The sequence below is a fragment of the Gambusia affinis genome, linkage group LG12 (genome assembly GCF_019740435.1).
Source record: "Gambusia affinis linkage group LG12, SWU_Gaff_1.0, whole genome shotgun sequence".
Taxonomy (NCBI): domain Eukaryota; kingdom Metazoa; phylum Chordata; class Actinopteri; order Cyprinodontiformes; family Poeciliidae; genus Gambusia; species Gambusia affinis.
This window is the reverse complement of record NC_057879.1, coordinates 17133355-17160235: the sequence shown is the minus strand read 5'-3', so window position 1 is coordinate 17160235 and position 26881 is coordinate 17133355. Positions and strand designations below refer to the sequence as shown.

The following is a 26881-nucleotide window of genomic DNA, read 5'->3' as shown; positions in this document are numbered from 1 at the left end:
GAATAGATGAAAGCATTTACTAAGACTTCAGCTATGAAAGGTAAAAAAAAGAGAAGACATCCATGTAGCAGCTGTGCTTCTGTTTGTGAGAAAAAAACGTCCTTAAATTCGTCTAATGATATAAATATTTCTTAAAGAGAAAGAAAATTTGTCGCAGAGTTGTGATGCTGATGCATTTGGTATACATACTGGCAGATTTGGGCCAAGATTTCATCCACTGGAGCACGTCGTGATTCTGTAAGCTGTCTGAATAACAAATTAATTATTGGGTGAACATTTAAATGGGGAAACTGATTAAAATAATGGGTGTTAAGAAAATGGGGTCTGTGTGAAGTTAAGAGAGTTTTTTTACTATTTAATGAAAACCCAAAGCATGCAGTGAAACTGTAATAAAACACCGTTGTCAGGTTTGGTGTCAGTTCTAGACAAAAAAAAATAACACATTTTAGTAGCTCATTAATATAAAATTCAATTTACACAAAATTTATGGATTGGCAGAGCAAAATTAGTGAAATCCACCAAACCTGACTGGAAGACTAAAGCAGTTTGCAAGTAACAGCAGGAGGAGGAGAAACATGCAAACCTCAAGATGGCGTTTTTCTATATGCAGAGAAAACTGGAACATTTTGGAGTTACATGATTTTCCTCCTGAATATTGTCTCAAAAAAAAAAGCCAAAATAATATAAAAAGCCTAAAATATCCTGAATATTTTAGGAGTCATAGCACTCTGCCAACATTCCTTCTGGAAGCTCGTTGCATGCATGGTGACGATAAATTAAAATGACGGACTTGTGACAAAATAGAACACCATAATTTCATAATAGGTGTACATGCAAGCTACGTCTACCTAATTAAACATTCTGTTTTATTTTGTTGCTTACATTCTACGCTAGCAGAGAGTGAAATTGTACTAGACATCACACAAACTAAAATTAAAAGTGAACATCCAAAAACTTGATCAAAACTGCCTGGTATCAAATACTTACCTTGTGTGATCTTTGCTGAAACCATTTCGGTGATCTGAGAAGTGAGTTTCATAAGGAATTCCTCTGTGCCAACTTCACCTAAGTAGGGTATTTTACTCTCTAATAGTATGGATAAAAGTGCAAGAAAAAAATGAATAAATATTTTGTATTGCATGACAAAATGTAAAAGCAACCAAGACGTATGGATACTTTTGCCTGACACTTTTTAATATGCAGCAAAAAATGTAAACATTTGATTAATTGCTGCTTGTATTTTATTGTATTTTTACCACTTCCTCTGCCAGCCTCTTCTTGTGGGGGACTAACTGTAATCCCAAGGATCCTAAAAATGAATTAAATTTTACATGGGCATCATATTTGTAGCATGATGCAATTAATTTGCATGTATATTCAAACTTGCGTCAAAGTATGTCTATTTATCGCCTTACTTACTCTGAAGCTGCAGTATTCTTCTTCAGTTGTGGTGCTGTCAAAAAGGAGAGCAGTATACACTTGTTTATAACTACACACACTTAGCAGACTTCAGTCAGGTCTGCTTGTTCCTTTTATGCTGTGAAGATACCGCAGCATGATTTGTGAAAATGATTCACAAATCATTTTATTTTCAGATAAAATGCAAAAAACAAATTTCTTTCTTACTGTCATCCACCTCAAGCTGAGCATTGCAGAGCGACTGCCCTGCTCTATTTGTAGCTATACAGGTGTAGATGCCAGTATACTCTTTGTCTACGTCCATCAGTATGAGGCTGTGCTGGCGACCAGAGCTGGCTATTTTGTATCCTTTAGTATCAGGTTTAATCCACAAGACATCCTCTGGTGATTTCTCCTTCAGCCAGGAGACCATGGGAGTAGGAGATCCTAAAAGAGCATAGGTGGACAACCTGCTAAAATCTGCAAGGAAATTAAAGTGGGGAGGGTGTTGGAAGAAGTTTAAAAGGGGGTGTGAACTGACCTTCGACCTTGACAGAGAGAGTGATGCTTGCTCCTTGTTTCACCTTCCTATTGCTGAACCTCTCGATGAAGCGTGGAGGCACCAGCGGCTCCTTAGAATCTTTGTAAAAAAAATGTTGAAAAGGAAGTTTAGAGGCGCTCCTTGTTTAGTCTAATTACCTGTTGCAATTTTATAGTATGAAAAGTAGTTTACCTTTTTTCTCCTGTGGCATAATCTCCCCAGGACCTGTACAAAATTCAATTGTTACTATGCATGGTTAGATCTTGAGCTCAACACTGAAGCTTTGTGCCTTACAGAAAATGGTGGATGTGCAGTTTAGGTCTAATTAGGTCTCTGCATACATACTCAGTACTATCAGACGGGCGGAGGAGTAAGCAGAACCAGCCGCATTGCTGATATAAGCAGAGTACTCCCCCATGTCCTCTCTCTTCACTTCAAGGATCTCCACAGCATGAAGATCTCTCTCTGCTAAAAGCTGAATCCTCTCTGATGGTCGGAGAGGCTGGCTATCTTTGAACCAGTACACTCTCGGTTTAGGAAACCCTAAAAGACAGAAATACGTAGAAAACATTGCCCTCTTCATCCTCATTGACGTTAAATTCATCCATTCAGTTCATCTATTCATCCATCATCTTTGGAGAAACCTCTTTTATAAAACTTTGTGTCACTAAACACTCTAAATGAAAAACAGACTTCCCCACTCCACTAAAAAATCCTAAGGTAAAATTTTAAAAAACAACATTGTTTATTGGCAATTGTAAATTTTAATTTGGCAGCTCAGGTTTATTGGTGGGCTCACCTTTTACTTTGAGTTGCAATTTAGCAATAGGCGAACCTGGACTGACATGAACATCATGAAGTTCGTGCACAACTTGTGGTAGCTGATCGTCTTCACTTACGGATTCAAATGTTTCAGTTTCCCTACTGGAGGAAAGCATACAGCACAGTAACAAAGGCTAGCATGTGAGCTGAGAGGGTGAATGTCAAATATTCTAATTAATTTATCATACAACACTTGTACTTACCTGGACACATAACCTTTAGCACTGACATACGATGAGGTCTCAGTGGCATCTGCAGCAGTGTCATAATCTGAGCTGCATGACACTAATAGAGATAATAATATATCTTATTCAATAATGTTTGTTGAAAAGGCATTCTTTTTTTTAATTAAAATGTTTGCATCATTTTCATATTCATCTATTTACTTCTACTTACTGTCAACTCTAAGTTCAGCTTTAGTGGCGGCAATCCCACTGCTGTTTTCCGCTGTGCAGCGATAAACGCCCATGTCAGTGGGCAAGACAGAGGTGATGATGAGCTGGTGACAGCCCTCTTGGTCCTCATTGATCATGTAATGGTCATTTTCCTCCAACAGCTTTCCATCCTTATACCAGCGAACAGTGGGAGGGGGCTTGCCAATCACAACGCAGTCAAAGCTGACTGGATAGCCGTCAGGAACATCCTGACTTTGTAGCTCGGTCAGGAACACTGGAGCAGCTGGGCAACAAGAACAACTGGATCAATAAGCGAAAGAACACTGACTCCTACACTGAAAATATACTTGGCATAATTATCAACCTGAAGTATTAAGATTTTTCTACATTTTGTCATTCAACAACCACAAACCTCCATGTTCAAATTTTTATAGAAAAAAATAAACACCAGGCAGCACATATACCAGATGTGGAAGATGAGCTTTACATAGTTTCGACTTTTTGTTTCACTGTAAAAATAGGATGCTGAAAAATGGTACATTTGAATGTGAAATTGTTCAAGAAGTGTGAATTCCACAGTCGTAACTGTAATGCTTACCTGGAGCTCCAGTCAACAAAGCAGGAGGCTGTAATGCTTACCTGGAGCTCCAGTCAACAAAGCAGGAGGCTGTCGATCCTGTGTTGGGGTCTGTGTGCCATCCTGAATGTAGCCCATCTTTCTAATTCGCAGCTCTACTTTGTGAGCCCCTGCTGCTATGATGGCGGTCTCTACGGGTACTCCATGGACTGTGAACATCTCCTGGAATCTTTTAGAGGCAATCTCAGCCTCTGATTGGGAATCAAAGCGAATGTAGATGTAATTTTCATCCTCCCGGTAAGAATGAGGATCCGGGGGACGCAAGTCGCCCTCGTCTGCACTGATGAACATTTCCTCCTCAACGTCGGGTGGGAGTCGTGTGCAAAGAAGGCGCCTCAGGCGTCTGCTCGCCTGTCTCAGCGACTCATCCATCTCACTACCGGAAGAGCTCTCGGGTTCACTGTCGGCACTGTAACCTATTGTCAGGGGTCGTCGCCCTGATGACTCCCTCACCGTTCCCACTGTCACCTTAGCACTGTGAGACGTTACTCCAAACTTGTTGGTAACCTCACAGGTGTAAACCCCAGTGTCTTTGGTGGTGATGGCAGTAATGACCAGAGCGCAGGTGCCATCATTGTAGATGTCAATATGATGATGTTTGCCATCCATCAGCGGTTCACCGTCCTTCAGCCAGCGGACCTTTTCTGGTTTACCTTCTGACACACATTCGAGATGTATGGTTTCATTAGGTTCTTTGGTTTGGTCTTTAAAGACCTCCTTAAAGATGGGACGCATGTCCTTGCGAGCCTTGTAACCTTTAAAGGCAGCTTGAATCTTGATGGCAGCATCTGTCAGCTCAGGCTCCTCCTCCTTTGTGATTTCCATAATACTGGTCTCCTGAGCAGACAGTTGCTTTTCATTTGTTTTTTGAATCATTGTTGTTGTTGATTCAGTCTGCTGCACTGTTTTCTGCTCTACCATTTGGAAATGAGCAAAGAACCTCTCTGCTGTTAGAGTCTCTGCCTCACTGGTTGCTGTTGCTTCAGTCTTGCTGCTCTTTTTCAGGTAAGATACAAGTGAAGAGCCGCCAGTAACAGTCTCATCCTTGGAGCTGATGGACTGAACAGATTCTGTCTGTTTCTTGGACACATCGACCTGCTCTTTCTCTGCTGCTGTGATTTCTACTTTTTCTGCCGACACGGACTCTTTCTGCTGTTTTTTGCCGCCTTTGCTGTTGTCCTCAGGCTGTTCTGAGATGGGGTCCAGAGTGGGCTCTCTGCTCATGCGACGTTTCTTTGCTGATGCGTCCCACAGATCATGGAGTTCCCCTTCCTCAGCAGACTCGGGAGGTAGACTCGGCTGTTCCATTACTTTTGTCTGTTTTGAATCTGAAGAAATGACCACAATATGGTTAAAGTTAGTCTACACAGAGAACAACACCACCATTAATGCAACAGTACCTAACATTATTTGGTTCTGAATAAGCCAAACAATGTAAATACATTGGCTTTAGGTTGAGACCAGTAAATCAACTCAAAAAGTGGAACTCCTACATAGTAAACAGAGCAAAAATATTTACAGGCTTTGGTCATTTAAATAGTTATGTCTTTCACTGTCAATGAAAACACAACATTCCGCTTTTGGTTTAAAATATTACATTGAAGAAGTAAAAGTATTTTAGGACACACATGTCAGCCTATTGAAAAGACTGCCCACATGTTGTATAATAAATGAACATAGTACTTGGTCAAGGCTTCTTTTTTATGAATTTCTGCGTTGATGGAGCGTAAAATGGAGGTCATGACACGATTGTTTTTATAGTGGTATTTAGCTGATCTGCTTTAAGTTATGTGTCTCTGATCTTGCTCTTGACAATACACCATAGATTCTTTGTGCAGTTTAGGTTGGGTGGGCTTAATGGCCAATCAAGTATAGTGACACCATGTTCATCAATCCAGAAATGGGTATTTGACAGTGTGGCCAGGCGCCAAGCCATGGTGATAAACGAACCCTGCATCTCCATAAAGCTTGACAGCAGAAGTGTCAGGCAGCTCTATACTTTTCCAGGAGACAGCTGTGCTGACTTTGTACTTGATACAATATTGAAGAAATCCCTGCGAATGACAGGATTCTTCAAATCATCACTATCTGTGGAAACCTCACTCTAGACTTCAAATAACTTTGCTGCTTTTCTTCCAGACTCTGGGATAGTGATTTTCAAATGAAAAGGAAAGAGGACTATCCCCCAGGTTGTTAAATTGACTTTGTTACATGGTTCTGTCAAAGCTGCACTTATCCCTGCTGTGTCAGCACCTTTTTTAAAATAATTTTAACTTTCACTTAATTTCCCATTCACATGCATTGATGCCCATGATTTTGCAGGCCACGATATCACTAAAACATTTCTGTATTTTCAATACACATATATTTCTTATTGGTCTGATGTTACAATCCTATTTCCAGAAGTTTGGATGTTCAACAACTTTAAGACATCATCATTGATATTAACAGAAATAAATATTTTAAATCTATTACTCTGTGTGTAATGAATCAATTTTTTAAGAGAATTAACATAAACTTTTAGATAATGTACCTACTGAAATGAAATGAATCTTTGACTGAATCCGATGCTGTAAGCACAACATAATGGAAAAGTTTTAAACCACGTCCTTTCTAATGAAAATTTGATTTAGATTTATTCTAAATGCTTTTTAAGGCAGTTTAAAGATGAGCATTATTGAAATATTATTAATAGTTTATTGATAAAAAACATTTGATTTAATTGTTAAAACTATCTTATCCTCAATATCTTGTTTGTTATAATGACAGCATCATTACAACATAAATTTTCATGCCATGCCATCTTTTTGCCATGGAAAACAGTTATTTAGAAGCAATAAACAAATAGCTATGTCTAATAATTGAGTGTGCAGTAATATTTTAGCCAAATGTATTTGTCCACTCACCAAGCTGCACTGTCAGAGGGAGCTCAACAGGCTCTCCAGGCCCAGCTTTGTTAATTGCTGCCACTCTGAACCTGTAGCCACTCCCAGGCACCAGTTTTTCCACAACAAATTCTGTGTTGCAAACAGGCTCAGAATGACATGGAAGCCAGAGGGCGCTGTCTACAAGTCGCATTTCCACTCTGTAGCCAATGATAGGACTCCCTCCATCATGAAAAGGAGTAAACCAGGAGAGAGTGACAGACTCTGTGGTTTTACGGAGGACTTCTGGATCCTCTGGGGGGTCAGGTACAGCTGTTGGAGTGATACACAAAAGGTTGAAAACACACACAACTCCCCACAAAAAAAACTACATATTCATTGCTTCTTGTTTATTAAAGTCTTACTGATGATGGTAAGCTTGGCCAAAGAAAGTGCATCCCTGGCTGCAAAAGTAATTTCTTGTTGGGGCATGAGTGGGGCCTGTCTCAGGACAAGGCAATAAGAACTGCCGTTAACCCTCATGGCCCAGAGGTCACTGGGTTTGAGTTCAACTCCATTAGCATACCAGGTCACATCTGCTGCAGGAACAGGCTCAGTAAGCTTAACACAAAACTCAACCTTCTCTCCTACAGCGGCCACTTTGTCCTCCAAACCCTTCACGATCTCCAGTTTCCAGCCTTAAAACAGAAATAAAAACACAAAGTGATGCTGAAAATCTTGATGATTAAAGCTTGCGATGCAGACATCAATAGATTTATTCATGTGAAATTATTCACACAAAGTACAAGTATTATTTATGTAAAAATTACAGACTCAATTCCAGAGTTCTAACTTCTTTGATTAATTCAAGAAAGTCGGAAGCAAAAATGGAATAAACAAAGGAAAGAACAAAGGAACCATAAGTATCGAAGGACAGAGGAAAGACACAATGAGGAAAATAAGTAATGGCACAAGGGAATATAAGATCAAATGACATTAATATAGTAAGATAGGAGGGAAAGAAGAAGAGGGATAAAAAATGGATGCCATTCTATACATTTTGTAAAACATTGAAATTAAATTGCAGACTTTTTCAGCCTGTCTAGAGATCCACAATTTAAGCAAATTGGAAGCACCTTTGACAGAGAGCTGGGCAGAGGTGGAAGCTGTTCCAGCTTTAAATGTTACTGTGCAACTGTCTTTGTCATGCAGATCTTTCAGGAGCAGCAGATGACGTCGACCACTTTCAAAAGACACAATCTCTGCTTTAGGTGATTCCTTTACTGGTTTTCCATCAAGAAGCCAGTGACAGTCTTTGCTCTCGGGGCGAGAAAGGGCACACTCGAACAATGCTTCGCCCCCATCAAATGTTTCCACGTTTTCCAGGCCTTGGACAATGTTAATGGATTTGGCTAGAGAAGTGGAAAGACAAAAATATAACATTAACAAAAGAAGACGCTTAAAAGATATTTTTAACCAACAATGTTGTAAAATTCAGATACATAAAGCTTTTGTTGAAAAGGGAATACATTTTGTAAAAGTGGCAAAAGATTTGCTTAGGAGTTCGACCACGACGAGAAAAGTTTTTAAAGGCTATTGCCCTTTCTATGTGGAGGGAAGCTCACCTTCCACATGAAGTGAAGCGACCACAGAGGTACCCTCTGCCTCACAGGAATATGTTCCCGTGTCGGCACCAGAAACATGGTTAATGTACAAGCGAGCAACAGTCCAGTCCTGCTCCACTACCACCCTTCGGCCATCAGGCTGCAAAAGCTGCCCATCTTTCCTCCACTGAGCTTTGACTGGCCTGGAGAACTGGCAGATGAACTCAGCCGGTTGGTTTTCAACCACCCAAAGGTCCTCCATATCGTTCACCACCTCAACCATGGGATCTGTGGTCAGGGTGAGGGGTTTTGTGGGGAGTTGCAGGAGGTGAAATTGTCAGGACTTAGCCATGAATGATATAACTGGGTCATGCCATGATTTAAGGGCTTTGTAATCCCCCAAAACAAGTTCTTATGTTTTTATATTTTGTAAGAGTTTTTTGTTTTGCTTTTGTTCCACTAATGCACTTAAGTGAATACGCTGTACATACAGATGGGGATTAAAAAGTCCAACAGTGCTGGCAGCAGATAAGAGAGAAAGGAGTCACAAATGGACAGAGTGCCAATGCTGAACTCATGGGAGTTGCAGGAGAGTTAGAGGTTTTAGTGTTAGGGGCAGTGAAAGGACAGGGTATGTGAATGAGAGCATCTAGCCAGTTTGGATGGGTGGAGCAGCACGTTTTTGCTCTGTTCTCAGCTGAAGTCCAAAATGTAATTCAAACATACCACATTAAGAAGAAATTTGCTGGATCTAAACAGCAAACAGATATTGCTCACTCTTTAGATATTTATAGAGACTGGGCTGCACCGCTAACTTTGTAATAATCACGATTGCCTGTTTTCTGTCTTACTACATCACAACACCATCCACTGCTGGATTCCAGTTATTTATTTTTGCTATTGTCCATCAAAGCACACCAATCAGATTATAACTCAAAAAACTTTTCATCCACTATTTTACAACAAAATTGTTAGCGGTAAAGAGATTCCTTCAAAGAAGAAATAACCTTACGATTACTTAGCAAATAAATAAAGATATCACCGCAACAAGTAAATTACTATTAACTTTGTGAATAATATTGACTTCTCATGAGAGGATAGCTAGAAGAAAATATTTCCAATACACTGTTCTTAAACCACTTAAAGTTCTTAAAGGGAAATTAAAATTAGCTGAAGATGAAACTGGCAGCTCAACGCTTTACAAAAACTGAAGATCAAATTTGACCATATAAATCTGATCATGTCTGGATGAAATACGTTTGACTCAATCAAATCAATTTAGCATTTTTTTAATTAATGCAAATGTGTAGCACTGGGGGGCAATTAATGGAAATAATGTAGTTGCATCCTGAAAAATCATATTCACAATCATGATTATCAGTTTGCCATTTCAGCAGCCCAAAATACATCAGTTATCCAAAACAAAATTCAAATGTACAGCAAAAGTTCATTTGCAATATGGTTTTTCAGGACCTATTAAATAGCTGTGGAAGTACTCTGAACAGTATTTTTTACACCTCTGGTGTGGTGCTGCACCCAGTTGTATGTTTTGGTAATATCAAACCATACAGCATGAAACTCTAAACAGTATTATTAATAGAGTGTAAAACAATCTGGCTCATGCATGATTATGTGCAGGATTTCAAAATATTTTAAAGTTTCCAAAGAAAATCTATAAGAATTGGAGAAAAAATGTCACAAAGAAAAGCAAAATTCACTAGCATTTCTCCAATTTACTGATATTTATTCAATTATTTTGAATAAATATTTCCAGTTGTTTTTTTGTAAAAGACTGACAGCAAGTTAAAATGTGAAGTCCTAAAAGTGCCGCAATGCATAAATTTTTAAGTAAATATTTACATGTCAAAATTGAAATTAAAGAAAAAAATATGTATATACATATGAAATATAAATTTTTAATATTTTTGCATCCAAAAAATAGTTTGACACATACATTAAATAATTAAATGTGAAACAATTTATCAAATGTCATCTCAGTATTGATTTATATAAGTCTTAGTCTATTATGTCTATAGTTGTTTTATAGATAAATAAAGGCATCTACAATAATTTCATGTCAAAAAATTATTAATGCATGAGATAAATAAATGCTACATTTATTAAACAAACTAGGAAGTCAAATTTAAAAACCATGTTCAATATTCACCTATTCAGCACCATAGAGCAAGCTTCATTTTGAAAAAAAGAAATCCATGGATTCTTTGGGTGGTGCGTAAAGCGCTTCAAAACTTGTACAAACCAGGGTTGGGATTTGCAACAATAAGTAGCACGATAACAAACTCTGTGCTACAGCACTAGCTGCTCTCCCTGCTCAGTGTCAGCTGTATATCTTTCAGAGTGTGACTGTCAAAAACATTGATAGAAAATTACTTATATAGTCTTTCTCTATTGCCTGGTACAAAAAAACAAGGAATGCCACCAGTTCTTGGTCCTGCGATTAGGGACCATTGATTTAAACTGGTAACGTTGTTAATCATAATAGACCCCAACATCCAGTAGTTTTAGCCCCCCCTCTCCCCCCCTCCCCCCGCTGACAAAAATGCTGCATTGCAGCATACAACAATGGAATAACAAAATAAATGCTAAAATAGTAATATTTTGGAAATTATCCATTTGATTCCAGTTCTAATTGTTGAATTACACATTTAAATAATTGGTTCTTGATTTGGCACTTTTAGAACTCCATACATAATGTAAGTCAGATTTATTCTTGTTTAAAATTCTGCATTATTGCGATCCTTAAACAGAATACCTTTAACTAAGAGCTTGGCTGATGAGGTTAAGTTGCCCGTTTTGAAGGTGACAGTGCCTGAGTCATCTGTAGCCAGGTTCTTAAAGGTGAGTGTGTGGATAAAGCCCTGATCCACCCCTATATCAATACAGGGGTTGTTCTCCAGCAATGTGCCATCCAGCCACCACTGCACCTTACCAGGTGCCCTACCAGAAAGCTGGCAGGAGAACGTCGCCCATTCCCCAACAAAGACGTCAGTGGTCTTAAGACCAGTAACAATGAAGACTTCTTTCACTGTTGAGTGAAAAATACACATACATGCATACACTAAGTTTTAAACAAATTCATTATCAAGCATTGCATCAGTTTGACTGACAAAACAAAACAATTCAGCAGACAGATAGAAAACAATCAAGACAGACATAGAAGGGACAGCATGGAGGCTACCTTGCACTGCCAAAGAAGCTGTAGTGAGCTGCTCTCCTGCATCACAGGTGTAGTAACCACTGTCTTCAGGTTCAAGGCTATGAATACAGAGCTCTTGGATGCGCCCCTCCTGCTTCATCTCATACTTCTTACCAGGTTGGAGGACAATACCTCCTTTCCTCCACTCAACACGGACACCTGGCTTAGACACCTCACACTGTAGGGTGATATCATCACCCTCTATGGCGACCTGGCTCTTGAGTTCTTTCTTGAAGAACACTGGGGCACCTAGCGGGTTAATTAAGTACATCATCAATCAGAAAAGTTGACAGAAACTTACAAAAAGATTAAAAATGCTAGAGTAGGTATGTTGTTCAGGCCTATGTTAGTCCAGTTTTCAATTTAGACAGGAAACATTCTTGTTTTACCTTGCACAGTTAAAGTAACTTCACACTGTGCATCTCCAGTATCACAGATGTATATTCCTGAATCCTCTGGGACCAGGTTGTGAATTCGGAGCTGATGCAATGCACCGTTCTTCTTTAGGTCATACTTTATACCCGCTTGGATTGGCACACTGTTCCTCATCCACGTGAGAGAGGCATTGGAGTCGGAGATGGAGCAACTCAGCGTGACGGTTTCTCCTTCTACTGCTGCAGTGTTATGAGGTTTCTCTAATATTACCACTGTAAATATAGGAAACAAAGTTCATTTGCAGTGATATGTCTTTTTTTGAGTTCTTGTTGTAACTTTGACTTGCATAGCATTAGCTTTAATTTATATATTCTCTGTGCTTTGCTGACATTACTTTTTATAAAATGAATAATTATTGTGAGTGATAATGCTAATGATAATGAAAAGGACTAAAATGAAAAAAAAACTGTTTAATTGTTGATGAAGATGTTTCTGGGCAATAAAACGCTTGAGATACAACATCATCTATTTTACCTTTGGGTTTCTCTTCGACCAGTAGACAAGCCACACTCTTCTCCTCACCAACGACAAAGGCAACATCACCTGACTCATCTGTGGTTACCATCTTCAGAGTCAGTCGGTGAACTCTGCCCTGAACGCTCATTTGATTTAGGTCGTTATTTTGAAGGAGGTTGTCTGCAAGCCACCATTCCCCATGAGTGACGCCTACACGTGACAGCTCGACCTCAAAGATGGCGTCCTGACCGGTGGTCACGGTAACATCATGGAGCTCACGGACAATGCGAACACGCTCTGAGAGGGAATGTGAAGTGAAAAGTGAGGTCAAATGGGTCTTTCAGAGAGCATCACTTTTAGTTTTTAAGATATAAAACTGAGACCATGGTAAATCATTTTAAAACTTTGCATTCTTCAATCCATCTAAATATTAGTTTAGCACTGAGTACACAAGGTCCCTGTTTTACATTTAAATAACCTGAAAGGACCCTCCTGTACATACTAACGCTGTAAAATGGCAGATAATGAGGTGAAGTTATTACCTTTAATAGTAAGCCTAGCAGTACTTTTCTTGTCTCCTGTATCACATGTATATTCACCACTATCCTCCTTGACCAGCTTGTGTATCACCAGGCTGTGAGAGGTAGCTCTCTGCTGAATGGTGTACTTCTCTCCCTGAGAGAGAACAGTTGAGCCCTTCCACCAGGTCACCTTACAGTCAGGGCTTGATGTCTCACAGGAGAGTGTGGTCTCTCCTCCCTCTCTGGCCTCTTGGCTTTCCAGCTCCTTTTTAAAGGATATTGGTGGCACTGTCAGAAAGACCAGTTAAAGAAGATGAGTATTATAAGGCTTTTCAAGCTTTAAGAGGTGAATATGGCCTCCATGTAACACACCATAAATACATAAGGTATAGACTGTACCAAAAAGCAACAAACAACATGCATAACATAGAAGATGGCATAGCATAACAACACACTAAGACAGAACATGAAAAGAGGGAACCATAAACTGGTGAACCTGGTCATTGAACAAAATAAAATGAGCTAAAATGTACAGACATAGTCCAAATGCTTTATTTATCAAGAGAGTACATTTCATACAAAATGAAAATGTAGACATTCAATATAATTTTAACAGATGTTAGTTCAAGAATGTTGTGATGGACACAGGATCATCACACTGTTAATATAAACCTGTATTTACCCCAGGCTGTTGACCCAGTTCAAAATCAACCGAGGTTCTGAAATTAACCGCTTTACAAAAATAAAATGGCTAGCAGGTTGAAGAGCTCTTGTAGTAATTGATCAACAATATCTCCCACAATAATAAAGATGGAGAACATAGGAGAAAGATCCAAATGATAACGAAGAAGGAAATCGCTTAAAAATATTTCTGCCTTTCTTACCTCTGACTGTGAGAGAAGCAGTAGAGGTGTGGTTTCCTACAGTGAAAGTGACTATTCCAGAGTCGGAGGCTGTGACACCCCTAAGTGTGAGGCTGTGCACCCGGCCCTCAGACCTTATCAGATTCATTTCATTATTTTGCAGAGGGACATCCTGGAGTTTCCACTGTATCTGTGGAGTCTCCTCCTGAGAAAGCTGACACTCAAAGTGGACATCTTCCCCCTCATGAACAACGCAGCTCTCCAAGAACTTCAAAATCAGAACCTCAGCAGCTGCAGAGACATTGCAGCAGCACACAGATATTGAAAAGTTCAAACTGCAGATTGCAATAAACTTTAAAGATTTCAGCTTAACTGTTATTGAAATGATCAAGTGAAGAAAAACAGCCTTCTGGTGTGTTAATGCTTAGGAAAGGAAGGGGCACTACAAAAAGTGATAAGTGTTCCAGTTCAATGTCAAATTGTGTGAAGAACAAGAGGAATTGTTAGGAAAATATGCAAGAATAAAACCTAATTTGCAAAATTAACGTGCATTGAAAAAAGGTCTCAAAAAATAACTTTTCTTAGAGAGGAAATTCCAAACAAGACAACATTATAGGGGATGTAAAAGGTGGTTGCCAGGGAGATGCATGAAAAGAAATCCTACCATTCACAGTAAGGGTTGCTGAAGTCTTCTGGAAGCCTGTATCACAGGAGTATTCTCCTGCGTCACTTAGCTGCAGTTTATAGATAACAAGCTGGACCACACTCCCTTCCTGCTTCAGTTGGTATTTGCTACTAGTTGTCAGCACCTTGTCACCACACCTCCAGACCACACTGGCTCCCACTTTGGTGATCTCACAACAAAAGCTAACAGACTCACCTTCCTGTCTTTCCAGGTTTTGTAGCTTAGTTTTGAAAAGGACAGGTTTGGCTGTGGGAAATTCAAGAAATTATCAAAGTTAAGAAGACATAAGAGCACAAGTATTTTTCATTTTTTTATTTCATCACTCCTTAAAGTCACTATCAATGCATTGTGAAAGTATTCAACAGTATTCTTTCCCATTTTGTCAACCTAGAACCACAAACGTATGTGTATTTTATTGGTCTATCACATAACCAGTCTGATCCCTGGTCTATCAAATAACAGGATGTTAATACTTTTTCAAGGCTCTAAAGAACATAGAAAAGTAAGCACCAGATACAACGTGTCACAAAAGTTTGGATCTTGAGCTTAAATCCTGATTGACTCAATCTTTCAGAGACAAAGGAAGCTATTTAGATACAAACAGGTTGTAAACATACCCTTCACAGACAGCTTTGCAGTGCTTTGCTGTTCACCAGTGTCACACGTGTAACTTCCAGAGTCCTCTGGTTCTACATCATGGATTATTAGAGTAGCCAGGTTCTCTGTTTGTCTAATTTCATATTTTCCACAAGGGCAAAGGCCAAGTTCTCCTTTCCTCCACTCCAAAGAAACACCTAACTTGGAAAGCTCACACTGTAATGTGGCACTCTGGCCTTCTTCCACAGTCTGACATTCCAACTCACGTGTGAAAAACACCGGGGAGGCTGAAGAACAATAAGAATGATAAGTAGTTATTTGAAAAGTAAATTGATGGGAGGAGAAATTAATACGGATGTGAAAAGACAGACTTGATGGATGGTACACGAGATGGTCTTCACCATACCATTCACTACAAGAGATGCAGAGCTTAATATGTCTTCTGAGCAGCACAAATAGGTTCCTGTGTCTTGAGGAGTCAAATCACAGATCTGTAGCTCGTAACGTAATCCAGTTTGTTTCAACTGGTACTTTACTCCATGACTCAAGACTTCAGGTCCTTTCATCCACTGTACAGGGACTCCGGGTTTAGAAAGCTCACAGTGCAGAGTGATGCTTGCTCCCTCCTCTGATACACAGCTTTCCAGGTCTTTAATGCATACGACTTGAACAACTGAGGGATCAATGATTTACATAAAGTGTTGCGTTTGATGTTTTGAAAACATGAGACATATGCTAACAAACTAGCATTTTTTATTAGATGTCTTACGAAGATCACATTTTTAGAAAACTGTTTTTAAATATAGACATGTAGAACCAATAAACCTTTGTCCATCAAGCAGACTTAACCTTCATGGGCTATATCAATGACTCCACAGACAATCCACATAAACAACTAAGTAGGAAACACAATGATAAAAAAACACTCCACCCACCCACAACTTCGTCTCTTCAGGGTCGACATGAGAATGGCAGTACCAGTTTAGACCACTAAGTGTCAGTACTACACATTCTGTTATTTCAGACGTATTCATTCGATCGTGGCAGATGGCCTTCCGTACTGAGGCAAATTCTGCTGGAGGTTTAATGGGGAGTTTTTTTCTCCATTGTCACTACATGCATGCACAGTATGAGGTATTCTGGTAAAGTCAACAACACACTATCATCATATCCTTATCCAGGAGGAGTGAATGCTCATAAAGTTTCATAAATTTTGTGCTCATTACAACAGAAATCTTTAAGGCCTACATACAAAAGGCTATCTGTAGCAGAAGACTGACACAGGACATCACTATTTACACACCCTTCACACCGTGAAACATGACATAGACAAAGCCCAGCAGACATGCAGCTCTAATTTTAACAAAACCTAGAACTGTAAAGTAGTGACTAGGTATGTCCCTGCCATCCTGGCATACAAGACATCCACAAATCGCTCAAAAACAAACTGACATAAATGTATCAGCAAAGTTTGATGTGGAAATATGAGTCAGGAGCTACCTTGTGCCTGGATTTTGGTCTCTTCACTCTGAGCAGCTTGTTTAACAGTCTTCTCGCCTAGGACTAAACACAACAATAACCTCACATTCTTGCAGAGATGAGTTTACTGACCCAAATACAACACCAGTATGGAGCCAGGAAAGCAGACACAGTCAATAACGATGCACAGTTTAATGTTACTAGCTTACAACTCTGCCCTAAACACAAATGTTCTTTTGTTTAATGTAGACTGAAAAGTGTACAAAATCTCTGGGAAAAGGGAAAGCTAATAAATATATGCTAAAATATCATAGGCTCCTCTTTCAACTCCTACGTCATACAAAATTCAAATAATTGCAAACAGCAGACAGTATTGCCAACATGCCATGCAGCACTAAAAACTGGACATAGAATTGAAACAAAACAGTAAAATACTGATGAAATACAAACGCTAAAGAAGAAAACAACACCTTTTCTCTGACTGAGACTAAATTGAAAAACAATTATATGTTTTCCACTTTTGGATACATTTTAAACATCTTATTTACACCAAAAATATTTTTCAATAAAGACCCTCACAGCATCCAACAGATACAAATAAGCCTACATCTATTATAGACAGTACAGGGAAGTCAAAAATACAATTTAAAGGAAGACTCAACAACAAAGACACAATTAGCCAACTGAACAAAACATACAGCTCAGAATCACCCAACCATATTTTCTTACCTACCTTCAGTTTTTTCTTTGGTCTCCTGAGCTTTGGGTTCTGGTTTAGCAGCAGAAGGAGGCGGAGACAGCTTCACAGCTGAAAGAAAATAATGCAAGATCAGTATGCCATAACATATCCGATTATTCATATGAATTCATGAACTAAACACAAAATAATAGATGGAAACATTCAAAAATGAAAGGCAAACAAAACAACTGAGCACCAGTTGTACTAGCTTGATTGCACAGAAAACTAAAAATAAAAAAACAAATGATAAGTTTGGAAATATACCAACAACAAATAACAGAAGCAAGAAAATATATTTTTTTAATTTGTAGAATTAGCTCCAGAATTGTAATACCATACAAATGTTGTACAACATTTTAGTCAAAACAAGACCATACAAATTGTCACAATGGTGAGTTCACCACAGTAAAACACATTATGTGACAAACACTCAAGAATTTGACATGTCAGCCACAAACAAGAGAAACATAAGGCAAGCACACAAAATTAAACAACACATCCAAACACGAGTTCAATTTAACAAATTAAAAAAAACTACAGAGCAGATTCTAAACATTGACACTATAAATTTCATACAAAGAATACACTATCAATGAAACTTCAGTTTTGCACATGGCAAACAAATACATTTGCTATGTTAGGTTTCAAATAAATCCTCTTCCTACCCTTGATCTTGAGGTTGGCTGTGGTCCTCTGGTCTCCACAGACACAGTGGTAATCTCCACTGTCTTCTTGTACCACTTTGTTAATAATGAGTTCATTCACAGAGGCCTTCTGCTTCATCTGGTACTTCTCTCCAGACTTCAGGACCTGGGATCCCTTCTTCCACTCCACAGAAACTCCAGGTTTGGAGAGTTCACAAAGCAAAGTAACACTGGCTCCCTCTTCCGCCTCTCGACTCTCCAACTTCTGTTTGAAGGTCACTGGTTGGGCTGCATGGTTATTAATCGGTATTTTGTCAAATGGTATACCACAACAAATAGAACATAAACAGGTATACAGTACAACTCAGCTGAACACCCAGGACTAACATTCACAGTTAACACACTTTGCTGACAGACGGGAACCCTAACCAACAACAGTAAACACATACATTAAAGAAAAAGACACTCAAAATAACTAGTTATAATAAAACTGATAATAAATGCTCCTCCTACCCTTGATCTTGAGGTTGGCTGTGGTCTTCTGGTCTCCACAGACACAGTGGTAATCTCCACTGTCTTCTTGTACCACTTTGCTAATAATGAGTTCATTCACAGAGGCCTTCTGCTTCATCTGGTACTTCTCTCCAGACTTCAGTACCTGTGTTCCCTTCTTCCACTCCACAGGAACTTCAGGTTTGGAGAGTTCACAACGCAAAGTAACACTGGCTCCCTCTTCAGCCTCTCGACTCTCCAACTTCTGTTTGAAGGTCACTGGTTGGGCTGCATGGTTATTAGTTGGTATTTTGTCAAATGATATACCAAAACAAATAGAACATAAACAGGTATACAGTACAACTCAGCTGAACACCCAGGACTAACACTGACAGTTAACACACTTTGCTGACAGACGTGAACCCCAACCAACAACCGTAAACACATACATAAAAGAATAAGACATTCAAAATAACTAGTTGTAATAAAACTGATAATAAATCCTCTTCCTACCCTTGATCTTGAGGTTGGCTGTGGTCTTCTGGTCTCCACAGACACAGCTGTAGTCTCCACTGTCTTCTTGTACCACTTTGTTAATAATGAGTTCATTCACAGAGGCCTTCTGCTTCATCTGGTACTTCTCTCCAGACTTCAGGACCTGTGTTCCCTTTTTCCACTCCACATGGATTCCAGTTTTAGAGAGCTCACAGCGTAAAGTAACACTAGTTCCCTCTTCAGCCTCTCGACTCTCCAACTTCTGTTTGAAGATCGCTGGTTCTGCTGCATGGTCATTAGCTGTTACACAATGAATAGCAAACCACATAAAATTTTACATAAACAAGCACAATTCAAAACAAAGCTGAACAGCTATGCCTAAGTCTGACAGTTTGCACACTTTGATGACAGACAAGCTCTACAACACACAACCTTAAATACATACATAAGAAAAAAAATCAATCAAAAAGTAATAACAGTTGAAATCAACTGACAATAAGTCCTCCTCCTACCCTTGATTTTGATGCTGGCTGAGGTCTTCTGGTCTCCACACACACAGCTGTAGTCTCCACTGTCTTCTGGCAGTAGTTTGCTAATAACAAGTTCATTCACAGAGGCCTTCTGCTTCATCTGGTACTTCTCTCCAGACTTCAGGACCTGTGTTCCCTTCTTCCACTCCACAGAAACTCCAGGTTTGGAGAGTTCACAAAGCAAAGTAACACTGGCTCCCTCTTCCGCCTCTCGACTCTCCAACTTCTGTTTGAAGGTCACTGGTTGGGCTGCATGGTTATTAATCGGTATTTTGTCAAATGGTATACCACAACAAATAGAACATAAACAGGTATACAGTACAACTCAGCTGAACACCCAGGACTAACATTCACAGTTAACACACTTTGCTGACAGACGGGAACCTTAACCAACAACAGTAAACACATACATAAAAGAAAAAGACACTCAAAATAACTAGTTATAATAAAACTGATAATAAATGCTCCTCCTACCCTTGATCTTGAGGTTGGCTGTGGTCTTCTGGTCTCCACAGACACAGCTGTAATCGCCACTGTCTTCTTGTACCACTTTGCTAATAATGAGTTCATTCACAGAGGCCTTCTGCTTCATCTGGTACTTCTCTCCAGACTTCAGGACCTGGGATCCCTTCTTCCACTCCACAGGGACTTCAGGTTTGGAGAGTTCACAACGCAAAGTAACACTGGCTCCCTCTTCAGCCTCTTGGCTCTCCAACTTCTGTTTGAAGGTCACCGGTTGGGCTGTGTGGTCATTAGTTATTACACAATCAATGGTATGTCACAGCAAATTTTACATAAACAAGCACAAATCACAAGAAAGCTTAACAACCAGGGTTTACACTGACAGTTTATACACGTTGATGGCAACTCCAACAAACAGTCTTAAATACATACATGAAAGAAATACACAGTCAAAAAAAACTTTTTGTAATAAACTAACTATGAATCCTCCTCTTACCCTTGATCTTGAGGTTGGCTGTGGTCTTCTGGTCTCCACAGACACAGCTGTAATCTCCACTGTCTTCTGGAACCACCTTGCTAATGATGAGTTCATTCACAGAGGCATTCTGTTTCATCTGGTACTTCTCTCCAGACTTCAGGACCTGTGTTCCCTTCTTCCATTGTACAGAGACTCCAGATTTGGAAAGCTCACAATGTAAAGTAACACTGGCTCCTTCCTCAACCTCTTGGCTCTCCAACTTCTGTTTGAAGGTCACCGGTTGGGCTGTGTGGTCATTAGTTATTACACAATCAATGGTATGTCACAGCAAATTGTACATAAACAAGCACAAATCACAAGACAGCTGAACAACCAGGGTTTACACTGACAGTTTATACACATTGATGGCAACTCCAACAAACAGTCTTAAATACATACATGAAAGAAATACACAGTCAAAAAAACCTGGTTGTAATAAACTAACTATGAATCCTCTTCCTACCCTTGATCTTGAGGTTGGCTGTGGTCTTCTGGTCTCCACAGACACAGCTGTAGTCTCCACTGTCTTCTTGTACCACTTTGTTAATAATGAGTTCATTCACAGAGGCCTTCTGCTTCATCTGGTACTTCTCTCCAGACTTCAGGACCTGTGTTCCCTTTTTCCACTCCACATGGATTCCAGTTTTAGAGAGCTCACAGCGTAAAGTAACACTAGTTCCCTCTTCAGCCTCTCGACTCTCCAACTTCTGTTTGAAGATCGCTGGTTCTGCTGCATGGTCATTAGCTGTTACACAATGAATAGCAAACCACATAAAATTTTACATAAACAAGCACAATTCAAAACAAAGCTGAACAGCCATGCCTAAGTCTGACAGTTTGCACACTTTGATGACAGACAAGCTCTACAACACACATCCTTAAATACATACATAAGAAAAAAAATCAATCAAAAAGTAATAACAGTTTAAATCAACTGACAATAAATCCTCTTCCTACCCTTGATTTTGAGGCTGGCTGTGGTCTTCTGGTCTCCACACACACAGCTGTAGTCTCCACTGTCTTCTGGAACCACCTTGCTTATGATAAGTTCATTCACAGAGGCCTTCTGCTTCATCTGGTACTTCTCTCCAGACTTCAAGACCTGTGTTCCTTTCTTCCACTCCACAGAGACTCCAGGTCTGGAGAGCTCACAATGTAATGTAACACTGGCTCCTTCCTCAGCCTCCTGGCTCTCCAACTTTTTCACAAATGTTGTTGGCAATGCTGCACAAGTGGGTTTTATATAACAGCAAAATATGACACAAATAATAAGAAAACGTCAAAGCTTTGGTGTTTTTTTGACTAAACGTTCTAAACCTCTAATAACGAAGATATGAATTCATACCACCACTTTTAGGTTAGCAAAAGTTGTCTGGTCTCCAGGAAAAAAAGAAGAATCTGCCTACTCTTCACCACTAAATTCACAATTTTAAGTATACAAAGGGTACACCTGAGTCATGTTTTTCTCTTGGTATAAGATGTTTTGGTCATTTCCTCCACTGGATATTGGAGTCAGCAGGTTTCAGATTAATTAATGTTTTAGTTGGAGAACAAAATAATAAAACTCCATATAGCTTATGAGTCATCCAATGGGAATTAAGAGGAAATTACATTTATTAAATCTTTGTGTTAAGTCAGGTTGGGGTGGAATTGAAAGTGAAGTTTTCAGTTCCTTACATATTCCTAATTTCTCACCTTTCACAGTCACCTTTGCCATGCTTTTAGCAGTGCCCACGTCACATGTGTAGATGTCAGTATCCTTCTCCTCCAGGTGTCTAATGATAAGAGTTAGGACCTTCTCCTTCTGGGACATCTCGTACTGACCTCCAGCCCTGAGCTCTGTGTGGCCTTTCAGCCATGTCACTGTGGATGGAGTTTGTGCTGTTTCGCAACGCAAGGTCACAGAGGTCCGCTCATCTGCTTGAATGTCCTCAAGCACTTTGGTGAATTTATGGATCGGTTCTGGTAAAAGTAAAATTGCTACAGTTTAGAGAGTAACAATCATCCCATTGGTTTGTTATATATTTTTGGGGAACACCAATGTTCAATATATGGCTGTAAAAAGAAAGAAAATTGTCCGATCTCATGTCGGACTACATTGTTTAGCAGCAATGTGTTAAAGTGAATGTACTGAATATTCTTAATAAATTAAATGTAAAACATGTGTGTGTCTAAAGATAATGTTAACATGTGCAAATCTCTATGAGTTCAAAGAAAGAAATACTCAAGAAGAAAAAAAGGAGAATCAGAACATTAAATGTTTAATTATTTTGTTATTTTTATATTATGGTTTGATACTAAACTGCTACTGAAAGTGGTTTATTGTGAATATTTCTTCTTTTGATAATTCAGATAATATGTAAGGAGGATAGGTTTTATTTCCAGTTCGGAATAAATAAATAAATAAATAAATATATATATATATATATAAATAAATAAACTAATTAATTAATAAATAGTAAGTTGGCCAGCTGTGTCTACATATCTAAAAAGATAGTTCATAAAGTGTATACATTTCATCCTTACCCTTAATTTCTAGTTTGGCTCTTGTGGTTGCACCTCCAACAACTTCACAGCTGTACTCCCCAGAATCTTCAGCAGACACATTGTGAATGGTCAGCTTCATGAGCTTCTCCTGTTGACTGATCTCATATTTCTTGCTTGTTCTGATGGCTTTACCATCTTTGGCCCACTTTACAGTAAAGCTAGCTTGTGTAACCTCACAGGCAAAAACAGCATCTTCGCCACACACAACAGAAACATTCTGAAGCCCATTTGATAGAGATGAAGCTTTTCCTGTGCCATGGAAACACAACGTTTATATGACTTATTTTGGTATGTGTGCTTCTATTTTAATCACCAATTCTGAATACCAAATGAACAGAGATGGAGATAAGCAATGTGAGAACTATTCTGATACATTCAAAATTTATGAGTTTACTTACCTTCAACCTTTAGTGTTGCTTTGGAGCTCAGGTCTTTAATGCTGAAGACCACCTCACCAGCATCAGCAGGGGTCACATCCTTCAGGGTCAGAGTGTACTTCCGTCCCTGACTGGAGATCTTAAAGTGACCTCCATTTTTAACGGCTTTGCCGTTAACAAACCACACGCAGTCATCAATGCTCTCGCGTGACAGAATGCACTCAAAGCTGCATGTGTCTCCTTCATTCACCACAACGGATTTCAGTTTTTTTGTGATACCAATACCAATTTCTAGGATAGGTAAGAAAGAGATATTTTTATGTTTATTTTCCTTCACTTTAACTCTAAATTGCTTACCTAAAAAGGTACTCACCTCTTACAGTGACCTTTGCCTTTGTGACTTCTGTGCCAAGATCACAACTGTATTCTCCGGCATCTTCCTTGGTCACATCCTTAACAATCAGTCCCAAAGACCTGCCTGTGTGAAGGAACTCATATTTTGGTCCAGCTTTTAACACTTTATCCTCTTTTCTCCATATAGGGGAAACTCTTGGCTTGTTTGCTTCACATGTCAAAGTTATCATGCCTTTCTCTTCTCCTGTGACATCGTCTAGTGACTTGAGGAACACAGCTCGTTTCTCTGCAGGTTAAGAAAGGTGGGAGAAACAAACAACTAGATTTATTTCTACACACTATAAGAAGATGAAGTCCAAACACTAGCAACTATGTTCACTCTAATTACATACAGGGCCTTTGAGAAGCATTCATACCCATTGAACTTTGACACATTTTGTCATCTTACAACCATAAACTTTAATATTTACACAGAAATGTAATTTTATGGATCCACAAAGTGGATGAAGCAAATGACGCAATATGTATGAGTATAGCATGCATTTGTAATAAGCCTTCACTACAAAGCATTGGCTCTTTCAGCGGATGTTTTTGAAATGACCCATCACTATTGGATGGAGAGCAACAATAAAAAATCAATTTAAATCTTGCCACAAACTCTAAATTTAACATAGGTTTGGACTTTAAGTTGGCTGTTATAACATTAAAGAAACACTCCTATGCCTCTCTCACGCTTATGACTTTATTTCAACACTGGCTTTCTTCCTGCCACTCTCCTATAAAGACAACATTTTTGACATGTACAGCTCTCAGTTGTCCTCTCAACAGATTCTCCCACCTGACCTTTACATCTTCTCCAGAGTTACCGTGGGCCCCTTGTCTGCTCCTCTGATTAGTGTTCATCTTGTTTGACAGATCAGGTTAGGCAGATGGTCATGTTTAAGTAAGTGCAATACTCTTTCCATTGTCAAAATGGATGAAACAGAACTTCATTAGAAACTCAAAGCTTAGGGCATTGCTTCTCTTTCCATCTCTTAAGTCTTAATGATGCGAGAAACCAGCTACATATATACTGAGTTTAAATTACACAAAGGTCTATTTACCTCTGTGGCCAATTTGTTAAACTGGTATTTATTTAGGAATACTAGAGTAAACTACAAAAGTACTTTTGTTGGTTTATCACATAAAATCACAAGAAAATATATACGGTAGACATATGTGGTTGCAATGTGACAAAATGTAACAAAGTTCCAAAATACTTTGGGTACTTTTGCAAGGCACTGCAGTCATATGTTTTTGAGCAGTAAATTAATTTAGGAGACCAGGACATTTGAAGCCAGTTATTAAAAGGCAGTGAATGCCATTGCTTACCTTTAACCTTCAGTGTGACAGATTCTTTCACTTTGCGTACTTGAAAGGTGATAGTTCCCCCATCCTGAGGCGCCAAGTTCTTCAGTGTGAGCTTGTGGACCTTACCCTCATGTGTGATGGTGTTCACCTCATTGGTGAACAGGACCTTCTCATTAAGAAGCCACTGTGCATCTTCATCAGTGTAGTTGATCTCACACGTGAACATTGCATCGCTGTCTTCATCAACCTCTGTGTCAGCTAGATGCTTGGTGATCTTTATTTCTCGGACTGAGAAGTTAAAACAAGAAAGTAGTTTTAATATCAATATAAATTATGTCAGTATGCAGTTTTCCATGAGCTATAAATCATACCTTCAACAGTTAGAGTCCCTTTGGTTTCAGCAGGACCTGACTGACAGCGGTACTCCCCACTGTCTTCTTCAGTCAACTTTTGAACAGTAAGTTGAGCCCTTGCAGCATCCAGTCTTATGTTGTATTTATCTGATGCTGCCAGAAGAACCTGACCTTTGAACCACTTCACTTCTTTAGGTGTGGCAGAAAATTTGCAAGCAAGTGCAGCAGAGCTTTTTTCATTTGCCTTTATATCTTTGATATGCTCAGTGATTTCAAGTGGGCGCTCTAAAGATACAGAAAAATACATGATAACAACAGTATTAATAGAGGAAACAAAATATACCCAATTGTTGTGTGAGCCTGAAAAAAAGTATTTACCTTTGACTGTGAGCTGAGCAAGAGATTTGCTTTTCCCTGCAGTGAATTGAACTGGTCCAGTCATTGATGCTTTGGTCTTTTTAAAAGTGAGACGATGCATGGTGCCTTCTTTCTCCATCTCAACATCAACACCCTCCTGCACAGGAACTCCATTCAAAGTCCAAATTGGAGGTTTCACTAATTCCATACTGACTTCAACTTCAAAAACAGCTGCAAAGGGTTCTGTCACCTCAACAGAACTGAGTTCCCGAACAATACTGATGGACTGTTCTGTAAGAATCACAAAAAGGACAAAGTAAGAAACTGCTAATTGCATCCATTATTCTCAAGGTAACAGATATTGGTAGAATAGTTTATTAGTTATATGACCCAAGAACAGCCATTCATGTAATTTTACTAGCACAAAAACAATGATCAAAATTTAATTTACAAACATTTGTCCAATAACCACATATCTAAAAGGTCACCTGGCTGTATGTGTCTTTACACTCAGATATTTTACTGATCTTTTGAGTAGTAATTTATTGTGGAAACTACTTGAAGTCATTTCTAGACAGTACTGTTTCATATCATTCTCTTACTACATTTTGCTATCAAACTACCTTTTGTTTTCTGTTTATTCAAGATTGGATCAAGGGGCCAACAGGTCCAAGGCATAATCATGACATCCCTCTCTCCAACAGCGTACTATGGCTCAAATTGGTTTTCAATGGTTTTCTCACCCTGCAAGTTCTGGATTTCTCTCAGGCTATCCTAGCAGTGGGATATGTCTGAAAACCCTAAAAAAAGAGATGCCCAAGGGCATTCTGACCAGATCCCCAAAGTACTTGCGTTAGATTCTTTCACTGCAAAACAGTAGGGGCTCTTCTCCAAACTCTCCTTTTCGCCTCCTAGCCTATCTTACTATCACAACAAGTCACTGAGATTCTTGAGCTCCTTGAGCTTGCAACAGATATCTGATCAGGAGGGACCAGTCCACCTTTTCCCAATTTAGAACCATGTCCTTAGAGTTAGACGAGCTGACTCTTACCCATGCACCTAGTATTCAGGTGTGAAGCACTCCAGTGCCCACTAATGGTCATGAAATGAACATACCATCACAACCTCGTCATTCGCAAATGGTAACAAG

General features: G+C 39.2%; 1 protein-coding gene across 29 annotated transcripts in view; it reads right to left on the bottom strand.

Annotated features, from left to right (window-relative positions):
* Positions 1-26881, bottom strand: part of obscnb (obscurin, cytoskeletal calmodulin and titin-interacting RhoGEF b) — a 57836-nt gene that overhangs the window by 9589 nt on the left and 21366 nt on the right. For 3 of the 29 annotated variants that reach the window (XM_044135372.1, XM_044135377.1, XM_044135378.1), the window contains 42 exons: positions 25753-26022; positions 25393-25659; positions 25043-25309; positions 23691-23957; positions 23339-23608; positions 22920-23189; positions 22089-22355; positions 21351-21617; positions 20857-21138; positions 20373-20639; positions 19889-20155; positions 19397-19663; positions 18903-19184; positions 18411-18677; positions 17919-18185; positions 17248-17322; positions 16536-16598; positions 15442-15708; positions 15056-15322; positions 14418-14684; positions 13775-14044; positions 12912-13178; positions 12388-12666; positions 11868-12125; positions 11461-11727; positions 11035-11307; positions 8283-8549; positions 7794-8069; positions 7083-7355; positions 6700-6990; positions 3796-5121; positions 3158-3439; positions 2965-3046; positions 2739-2863; positions 2285-2482; positions 2132-2164; positions 1940-2038; positions 1627-1845; positions 1420-1453; positions 1257-1309; positions 988-1086; positions 190-246 (listed from right to left, as the gene is read on the bottom strand). In XM_044135372.1, coding sequence (XP_043991307.1) covers positions 190-246; positions 988-1086; positions 1257-1309; positions 1420-1453; positions 1627-1845; positions 1940-2038; positions 2132-2164; positions 2285-2482; positions 2739-2863; positions 2965-3046; positions 3158-3439; positions 3796-5121; positions 6700-6990; positions 7083-7355; positions 7794-8069; positions 8283-8549; positions 11035-11307; positions 11461-11727; positions 11868-12125; positions 12388-12666; positions 12912-13178; positions 13775-14044; positions 14418-14684; positions 15056-15322; positions 15442-15708; positions 16536-16598; positions 17248-17322; positions 17919-18185; positions 18411-18677; positions 18903-19184; positions 19397-19663; positions 19889-20155; positions 20373-20639; positions 20857-21138; positions 21351-21617; positions 22089-22355; positions 22920-23189; positions 23339-23608; positions 23691-23957; positions 25043-25309; positions 25393-25659; positions 25753-26022 — 10311 coding nt within the window. The remainder of the gene's footprint in view (positions 1-189; positions 247-987; positions 1087-1256; positions 1310-1419; positions 1454-1626; positions 1846-1939; positions 2039-2131; positions 2165-2284; positions 2483-2738; positions 2864-2964; positions 3047-3157; positions 3440-3795; positions 5122-6699; positions 6991-7082; positions 7356-7793; positions 8070-8282; positions 8550-11034; positions 11308-11460; positions 11728-11867; positions 12126-12387; positions 12667-12911; positions 13179-13774; positions 14045-14417; positions 14685-15055; positions 15323-15441; positions 15709-16535; positions 16599-17247; positions 17323-17918; positions 18186-18410; positions 18678-18902; positions 19185-19396; positions 19664-19888; positions 20156-20372; positions 20640-20856; positions 21139-21350; positions 21618-22088; positions 22356-22919; positions 23190-23338; positions 23609-23690; positions 23958-25042; positions 25310-25392; positions 25660-25752; positions 26023-26881) is intronic. The other 26 variants (XM_044135374.1, XM_044135373.1, XM_044135379.1 and 23 more) reach the window with 26 other exon arrangements.